The 9,906-nt window shown below is 43.1% G+C and overlaps 1 protein-coding gene across 1 annotated transcript in view; it reads left to right on the top strand.

The window, feature by feature from the left end:
* The first annotated feature begins 282 nt into the window (after positions 1-282).
* fmn2b (formin 2b) overlaps positions 283-9,906 on the top strand; it is a 136,485-nt gene continuing 126,861 nt past the window's right edge. The window contains exons 1-2 of the mRNA XM_037544306.1: positions 283-695; positions 4,328-6,526. Of these exons, the coding sequence (XP_037400203.1) occupies positions 4,369-6,526 (2,158 nt within the window). The 5' untranslated portion in view covers positions 283-695; positions 4,328-4,368. The remainder of the gene's footprint in view (positions 696-4,327; positions 6,527-9,906) is intronic.

The raw sequence follows: 9,906 nt of genomic DNA, 5'->3' as shown, positions 1-9,906 counted from the left end.
TGAATCAATAATAATAATAATATTAAAAATATCTATAAATAAATTAATTAAAAATAAAAAAACAGCCAAGTCAATGAATAAAATACAAGACAGTAAAGGTCAAATCAAGCAAATAAAATACGTACACAAATATAAAACGAATAAAAACGTGAGAAAGAAATTTATAAACGACTAGCAAAACGTGCACGTTACGAGTGGTGGGCGTGGCGTGCTTATAGCGTCATGACGCAGGCTTCTTCTGGCGGGAGATTTGAGCCGGCGGTGGAAGAGAAGATGGCGGGCTGGTAGCCGAGAAAGCAAAGGAAAACACAAACTCCCCCTGAAACACGAACTACACGCACTTCTCTCAGTGTTAGCGCCCCAGTGACGCCTGTTCTTCGGCTCTGAGGCTTTTAGCTCATACGTGTGTTTTATAATCTTGGTTATTAAGCTAACTTTGATGGCATTGTTGATTAGTTTTACCTGAAGGTCCTGTAGGCCTGCTGAAGGAAAACGACCCCTGAACCCTGAAGACCTTTTAACCACGACCTGCGCTTGGTCTGCCTTTTGAACCTAAAGTGATGGTGTGATGAGCGTTTGTCTCAGTTAAGCACTTCCCTGTTGTTTTTACTGAACCTGAACTAAGATGCCTGACCGATGGACCAGCGGAGAGACAAGTAACTGAAATACTGCCGGACACAGCGGCTGCTGCCCAGGTGAGCATAAAGTCCCAGAAGCACAGCCACGGGCCTGGATGAGCAGCTCGATCTATCTTGGGGTAGATGGTTCTTTAGGGGTTCTTGGGTCTGTGTGGAGCTATTTGATGCTTAAATGGTTCTTTGCATGGGGAATGGTTCTTAAGATTGGTGGTGAATGAGTGGCGCATGGTTCTTTATAGAACCTTTTAGAAAACGGTGCTGCAAAGCACCAAAAAGGCTTCTACTCTGGCGTTCTTCTATAACAAGTCTTTCTGATTTCTGAATGGAACCACAGCACATTCTTCCTCAATCTGAAGGACCGTTTTACCATGCAGCGAACCATTTAAGCATTAAGTGAAGGTCCATGGGTGTCCTGACCACAGAAGAACAGGGTAAAAGGGGGTAACAAAGTATCAGAGAAACTGATGGACTACAGTCTGTAACTGTAGAACTACAAAGTGCAGCTATACAGTAAGTGGAGCTGATAAGATGGACAATGAGTGTAGAAACAAGGAGGTGGTCAATGTTAGGCCTGATTGGTGCATGATACCAGGTGCCTGTGATATTGCTTTTTTGATCATTGAGAAGATTTTGAGCTAAAATATATATTTTTTTATTTATTTAATCCATTCAAGTTGGAGTGGTACATGCAGAGGGATGAGGTAAAATATTCCCCAAAGAATTTTCATGATTTCCACTGTGTTGCCATCCTCAACCTTCCTTATAAAAACTCAGACACTTGTAGGTTCACTGGTGGTTTTGGAAAGTGAATTAATTGATAGCATTTCCACTATACATGTTGCAACCCCCAGGTTCTTATCACCAACAATATAAATGGTCTAAATCAGGATTCTTTACAGTAAACCACTTCACACCAAACTACCCTGACTTTGTTAACGCCTTTGTGGTTCAATTATGCAGGCTTATTGAAAAATTGGTGGAATTTCTCTTTAATCTAATTGTTTTGTTGATTTTAGCTGCTGGGCTGTTTTGCTGTCGCTCACATTTCTCACTTACAGGACTTTTATCTTATTTTAGACCAAAAGGATCCCATAAAACATGACTAGAGCTTAACTACCTATTCCTGTGCTGATAATTGCTGTATACACCAAGATGTTTCTTTGCAGTTGTGTACATTTCTGTATTGGACATTTCGGAGCTGTTACTTTTTTGGCCTGGTAGCTTTTTTCGTCTGCTTAAATTATTTGTTGAGGTAACGGCACTTTTACAAGAGGATGGTTTAGGCTCTTCTGTCCAGCTCTGAACGTCTATAACAGCATTAAAGAGATCTTCCACTAATATAAATTGTTTTGCGTAGTTGTTGAGACAAAGTCAAAGTGGTTTAATGTGAAAGGGTTCAATGTAGAAAAAAAACTCATTTCTTTACCGCAGTGGTGACACATTATCGATGGTAAAATTGTGATGAATCAGAAAAGTTTTTTTTGGGGACTGTTTTGCCCCAGTAACACCCTTCATGTTCCTTTCTGCCATGAACGGCTTTTGAAATTAGGTCTAAACCTTCTCAAATGCATCAGAAAACAAACAGGACACATGTTCATAATCATTTGCCACGTTTATATGCAGCCTAATAATTCATTGTTAATCTGACTGATAGCTCAATCGTAATAGAACACGTCCATGTAATCACCTCAACCGGAATAGTCTTGTCCGATTGAGGCAATTCGGAATACAATGTCTATCTGACTGAATGAGGTGGGTAATCCTGTAAATAATCTGTTGAATAGAAGAATAATAGCCGTCTAAACGCCTGTATCTGATTATGTTCCCTATCGGAACATGAACATCGGTCTGCGCATGTGCGTCACGTCATAGTGAAAGTTTATAATGTTCAACACGGCGGAGCAGAAACTGGTCTGCAGAGGAGACGAAGTTCATGCTCTGATCTTTAAAAGACGGCGGCGGGACGGACGTCCAGCTTATGTGTCTCAGAACACAACGTCTTCCTCTCGGCCTTCTTTAATAAGCACATGTGAAGGACGTTTTCCTGAGTCTGACGTTATTTTGAAGCAACTAGAAACACAAGCACTGCTCACTGCTGCTCATCTCTCTCTGACTGGGCTCACGTGATGTTCGTTGTCATGATAACATTTGCTTCTCAGTGGTACTTCACACATGCGCGAGTTACTTGTAGGGCGGAGATTTTAGCATGAGGAGATTTTCCATCAGAGTGTTGTAGAGTGAGCATACAAACACCTTTAGTCTTAAATTGCATCCGGATTCGTTCGATCAGATTTGCATGTAAACACAGCCATTCAGGTATAATGGCTCTTAAAGAGCATTAAACTCTTCAGACGTCTGGTTCCCATCACCACCACTGTGAACAATTCTGACTTAAATGGCTCATTTCATATTGATCAACTCCTGAATGGTTTTGCTTACATGTAAATGCAGACTGTACTACAGAAATATGGGAAAAAGAAACATGCAATTCTCCTTTAAGGGCAAGTGTGTGTTTGTCATGCTTGCTGAATGAGATTATCCTCCGTGTGAGATGACAGGCATTTCTGAATATCTCACTTTAAACTCGGGCTGGATTAGCAGAAACGGCGGCTTTACTCTGGCATGCGGATCAGCTCGGTGTGTGTGGAGTGCTCCTGCTTCTCTTTTTCACGTGTTCTTGCTCATTTTGATCAAGTGGGGGAATAATAATTAATATTCATATTAATGCAAGTTCCAAACCTCTCCTCAGGCAGTCCAGTATTATTTGTAGTTACCATCCAACAAAGAGTTTGGTCAATCAGTACATTGGTATGTTAATCAGTCTGCGGGTAATTGAATTTATTAAATTGATGTGATGACTGGGGGCATCCAGGCAAAACCTGGAACAAGACATTCTTTAAACCAGATCAAAAATTATTCATTTTGTCAAAATAAGGTGGCATCCGATATTGGTAATGGCCTATTGGTGTTGGTGGATATGATTCCAACATTCTTATGCATCCCTAGAAATGTTGCTTATGATTAATTATACTCATTCATTCATTGTTTTTTGCAGAATTGAGCTTCGAGTGATGTGTTAGAGATTAGGCATGATATTTTCAGGCCAGTAATTATGTTTAAAAATGAATGCGTTCTTTTGTTCATTTGTTCTGTTACTTTCACAAAGTCGTTTTTTTTAAGCATCATTCAATGAACTATTAAACACATCCTTCCCGAATGGATTTGTTAGAACAAATCTTTAACTACAGTCTGTCAGATTTTTTTTTGTGGTCTTGTGGGCTAAATAATGGGTTAAGTAACAATATGATAGTGTCTGGGGTGCCAAATGACTGAAAGTACTCCTGCTGTAATGTAAGACTACCATCCCTCATTTCCACCCATTTGGATTTATATTCATATAATGTAATCACCTAAAATGTGTGCGTTATACATATTTTAATTCCATGCATATTTGACATTCATGTGCCAATTTGCCCTTGAGTTGAGAGTGCCCCTTCACTCCACTGCTACCTGGTCATTTGGACCCACCATATACAACTTGCCCACTGTATATTCATATATTTACCTATTCATATATTTACCTTCATTCTTTTTAGTTAATGTATCGTCTAATGGGTATTTTTAACATTCATTTATGTTAATTTACAAATGCTTATTTATTCATTCATTTGTTATTGTTTCTTTTCCAGCGTGTGTGTGTGTGAGAATCCCTCTGTGTGTTGTGGTGGTGATGCAGTCTCTCTGGCTGATGGATTCCTCGTTGCCCGGGTTACAGGATGGCCTCCCCCGCCTTCCCTTCAGAGAGAGACTGATCGAGGCTCTGAGCCTTGGCAAACATCGCCATTACTACATTTCCCAAAATCCATTTCACTGCCACCCTCAGCAGCAGGAGGAGAAGAGGGAGGACCTGTGCCTGGGCTGCACTGAGCATGTCCCTAGGGTGCGCTCCCCCTCCCTTCCTGTCTCTCTCTGCAGAGCGAGGGATGATGAGCAGACGGAGGGGGGAGGGAGCGAGAGTGATAGCGAGAGCCTGCCGTTCTTCTCTTTCGCTTCGTCCTCCTCTTCCTGTCCACTGCTCTCTTCAGCAGACGAGAGCGTATTGTGTGGATCAGTCAACTGCTCCTGGAACAGACGCAAACGAGCACACCCGCTCTGCGGCAGGCATGGCCTGAGCGCACACATCGCCATGGGCAACCAGGATGGAAAGCTGAAGCGCTCGGCTGCCGCGGAGGATGGAGAGCTCGCGGCGGAGGAGTGCGGCCCCCTCCGAGACACGGCCGATGGCACAAAGAAGGGATTTCATGGCAAGAAATCCAAGCATGGCAAGGGAGGGGACAGTGGTGGAGGAGGAAAGAGGAAAGCCAAGTCCGAGTCCAAGTCCTCTGTCTTCTCCATCCGCAAACGCAAGAATCTGGCCAAGGTGAAGGGCCTGCTGAGTGCCTCGAAGGAAGATGCTCTGGACTCGCAGCATGACGAGCTGGACAGCGCGCCATCCCTTTGCAACAAAACACCGGATCTTTCAGCTGACGAGCTCGGCCAGTCTGATGCCGAGGGAGAGCGACCCCTTATCCTCTCGCAAAACGGCAGACAAGAAACGCAGGAAACCTTGGCAGAAGAGAAGAAGGGCAGCTCTGGATCTGATACGGACATCTACAGCTTCCATTCGGCGGCGGAGCATGAAGACCTGCTGGCGGACATTCAGCAGGCCATCAGGCTTCAGCATCAGGGAGTTGCAGGTTCACCTGGAGTGGAGCAGCTGGCCTGGGTGAAGGATTGGAAACAAAACGGCCTCAGCGAGGAACCGAAAAGCAGCCCGACACCTGACTCTGAGGCATTTACTGTGCTGGAGGCTCTGCATAGACGAGAAAATGGCCTGAATTTGCACCTTGAACTTGCTAAGGCTACTCCAGATGAGAGGGAGGGAGAGAAAGAGAGAGGGCAGGAGGAGAGGGAGAAAGAGCAAGAGAAAAGCATCAATGAAGAGTTTAGCAGCTCAAGCCCGGTCCTTTGTACTGCTCCCGTCTCCGTGGCAACCGGGACAAAAGAGCAGGGGACAGCCGAGGCTCCAGCAGCCCCCTCAGTTAGCGAGGATGTGGAGGGGAAGGCCATCACCACGACGATCAGCGTCACCAGCTTCCCCGACCTCACGGCCTCCTTCGAGAGTGCAGTGGAGGCCACGGAGGAAATTGAAGTGAATGGCCTGCAATTTCCAGCCCAGGAGGAACTAGATGGTCTGGATTTTCTACATCCTGGCAAGGAGGAGGATGCGCCAACCTCTGATACACTGTCTGAAGGTGAAGGACTGTTATCTTCGGCCGATTCTCTGGAGTGTGTTGTGCCTGCAGTGGACTTGCCTTCTGACAGAAATGAGGAAGCGGAAGAAGTCCAGGTGATCCAGAGGAGGAAAAGTAGCGTTTCGTTTCCGCATTGGGTCCAACAAGAAAGTCCTTTGGCTACTCGGCTTCTGAAATCCAGTGTCCCGGCTTCTTCCATGAGTCCTACGGTCAAACCATACCCTCCAATCCACCCATCCTACGTCAAAACCACAACCCGTCAGCTCAGCTCTCCCTCCTGCTCTCCTGCCCCCTCGCCATCCCACAGCCCACACTTCCCACGCCGTTCCCGAGGTGACTCCTCAGCGACCATCGCCAGGGCAGAACGAAGAAGGGTCAAGCGCCAGCGTTCCTACAGCGTCACTGGACCCATTAGCCGCTCCGCTGACTGGACAGAAGAGCTCCGGCCACTGCCTCCCAAAACTGGGTCTGAGGATTACCTGGAGTATGGAGGCTCGGAGGGGACACTCAGAGCAGGAGGGACGTGCCTGGGTGCTCATCGCAGAGCTTCAGCTGGACAGACGTCTACCTGCGGTTTTCAGGATGTATTTACAGGTGAGCCAGACTTTCTTTTGACATTGGTCTTTGCTTTTTCTATCTATTTAACAACAACAAAGCTAATTATTCTCTAAAATGTTTGTTTTACAAATGATCAACTGATAAGTGTTGTGCTTCCTGCGGCTTCTCACAATTTGCGACTGTCACTGAAAGTTCCCTTATGCTGTTGGTAATTGAACTTGACTTGATGTCGATTTAACACCACATTGTTATTGGGCTAGTGTCAGCAGAAAATGCTGGGTGGCATATTGGAGTGTAAAAAGAACAATGAATGTGATCCAGTCCTGTAATAAATCTGTCATGAAATGGTACTCAGTCACACTAATTTTAGCTGTGTAGTTCTTACTGTGGGCTAAATGAGTGATGACCTTTAGATGACCATCTTGTCTTAACCTTCAGTTAAAAATGGCTCAAAACTGCCCTAATGCTTAGTAGTTTTGAGTATATCACTATACATTCAAATGTTTCATAAGGTTTCATAAGTATTTGCTGTAGTACTGTGGTTCTTAGTGCTGGTCTTAAATGGGGTACCTGGTGTTTTAATTAAATGCTTTCTCAGCTCTGTATTGTTTGTGAGGTCCATAAGGAGCATCTTGGGTCTATGAACTTCTTACCAGCATTGTACTTCAGAAAAAAAGAGTGTCAAACATTTCGATTCGGGTTTATTTAGGTTTGAAATGTGATGAGCTTAGAGCTTCATTCAGTCACTAAAAACAGGGAAGCTGGTGGAGTGAGGAATGATGGGAGGTGTCACTCTGGGCTTCATGCTGACGCTGGAAAACAGCGCAGAGCAGCCAGAGAAACTACGACTCAGCTTGTTTCTGAGGGTGTGGATCAAAAGGTGAGATGGGAACAGAAATGGTCTGAATGTCCAAGTGAGAGAAATGAGGGAGGAGAAGGGAGGTGGAGTAGACAATGTTGGAGTAAATCAGAGTGAATGAATTTGTTTGTTTAGCTGTGTTAGCCTTCATTCCCTCAGTCTCTGCGCTGTTCTCTTTGTCCATCCGAGTCGCTGTGTCTGTCTCTTCTTGTCACTGGTCTTTTGTGTATGTGATTAACAGTGCAAGGACTGTCTCCCTGCAGGACACTGGGGGGAAAAACCCTTCAAAAAGCTACTTTTCAGAGTTCAAGGAAAAGTTCAGAAGTTCAAGCTACTTCATGGTACAGTCAGTGACTTTAAGGAAACTTTACACTCATTAATTTACATTGTAATCTCCTGCAACACATTATTATATATATATCTTTATTTTGCGGCTTCCTCTTGGTTATATTGATCTGAGGGTCATGATTCAACTGCATTGCTTTTTGGAATATTTAGTTTGATTTTATAATATTCCAAGAAAGAGTTTCTGGACAAAATATTCCCCCTAACCTACTTGACTGCAGCTGCTACAAACTGAGAGGGAAAAATAATCACTATATATATATAATATAATATTTTATATATATATATATATATATATATATATATATATATATATAATAATCAAATAATCACGCAGTTAAATGCTGATTAGAGTCCTGCCTTTTACAGCAGTAGGCTCAGATGTTTAGGCCTAAAGATTCAAGACTGGTTCAGATTTTCTTGGCTTTTTTCATGGCATTGAATTTTGATGTCAATATCGATATTTGTATCAGGTATCGGCCTGATAACATTCTTATTTATTCATACTGGGTTCATAATGCTCTGATACCGATGTCCGATACCAGCTGATACCATGTGATGCAGGCTTAGGTGGTGTACACCAAAGAAATGACTTGAGCTGCAAGTGAACGAGGGTCTGCTCACACATGGGAGTGGTGGTCAGGCACAAAGTCGTTGGTCACTGTAAACATTCTGAATTCAGTGCTGTTTCAGCCTGTTTAACACAATACCAACCACATCCCCAATGTGGATGAAGACGCACCGGCGAGCAGAATGGAAAGGCAAAATGTCAATATAGTTGTTAGTCCTTTAAATCTGAGATTTTAATGATTTTAATTCCCATGTGTCAAACACAAGGTCAAATACAAGACTCGATCCTATTGGCTGCAAAGGTATTTTCATTTTCTATTAATATTAGCTTTGTTTCACAGTGCACTACACTACAGTCCTCAGCATGCACTGCAATGTAATGTGTGCTCTGACTCTCCAACAATGAGAGAGAGTAGGTAGACCTCAGTTCTACGCACTTCCCCACCTGTCATATCACCAAACAACTAACCGCAGTTCAGCCGATATAAACCTTTAACGTTAGCTCAGCATCTCAGGAACTGAGCCCAAATCTTAATGAACTTGCAGCGCCGAAAGGTTGACGGGTGTCTAGTTCATGCTAATAGGTCGGTTTAAAAGACCGAGTTCTTGAGGACCTTTAAATTTTGAATACTGCATATATTTCCATGTCTACTATAAGTGCCTACATCTTACTGCTAAGGTTTTTAGGTGTTTTGAATAAACAGTTCTGTTTATCACGTTAGTTAAAAATGAAGCATAGGTGATTTGAGGTTTTTTACAATATGGCTCTCAGTGGTTGAGTTCGACACTGATTTAAGGCAAGTGACCGTGTATGCCAACTTTACTCTGACTGAATACGACTTCAAGGTTTTAACATTTAATGAAGTGTGTGTTCTAAAAACTTTGTAAAAATCTTTGTTTAAAAAAAAAAAAAAACGCAGCGCATTATCCTGCCATGTACATGTCTGTGCACAGTGTGGTTAGCCCAGCTGCTATGGCTCAGTTTAGAGTTTGCTCAATACTGGCTATGCAGTGTATTAGTTTTGATGAAACATCTTTATTTGAAATTGATAGTGCATTAGCCTCCGATGTGGTGGCTGCTGTCACTGTGCTACAGGGACTGTTGTTGAAAGAGACTGATGAGTAACATGAGAACAAAACTATGAAACATACTTTACCTACAGCTGTACAAGCGCTTTTCTGATGTAGAGCAAAGCCCATTCTACTCCTCTTCAATGGTACATGCTCCAAGATGACTAATGTATAGCTGGCTAATGCACGTCATTTGAATCAGCTAGATTATGACTTAATTGACGAGGCACAGTGCACTCATTTACACTAACTGCTTAATTCTGATTGGGTCATTTATTACGGTGTCGGACACCGGCAATAATTTATTTGTAATCATACTCAATATGAAAAAAATGGTATTGATGCTTCACTAATGTTGAAAGACTGTCTTTACCTCTGTCAGCCGCTCAATGTAGCAACTAGTGGGTTCAGTTAAGTTCCTATAGTCTACAGAAACGGTAGAGCGGGGTGATGGTGCTTTTTGTTTACAAATGTTGCCGTTTTCCAGGGATATAACGAAGCAATTGCATTAGATGGTGTAATTCATAGCTTGTTCATTCTATTCAAAGCTCTGTATTGGCAATAATTCACA

Source organism: Pygocentrus nattereri, chromosome 13 (genome assembly GCF_015220715.1).
Source record: "Pygocentrus nattereri isolate fPygNat1 chromosome 13, fPygNat1.pri, whole genome shotgun sequence".
NCBI classification, from domain to species: Eukaryota; Metazoa; Chordata; class Actinopteri; order Characiformes; family Serrasalmidae; genus Pygocentrus; species Pygocentrus nattereri.
Note: the sequence above shows the minus strand (reverse complement) of the source record. Positions and strands in the feature narration are given on the sequence as shown.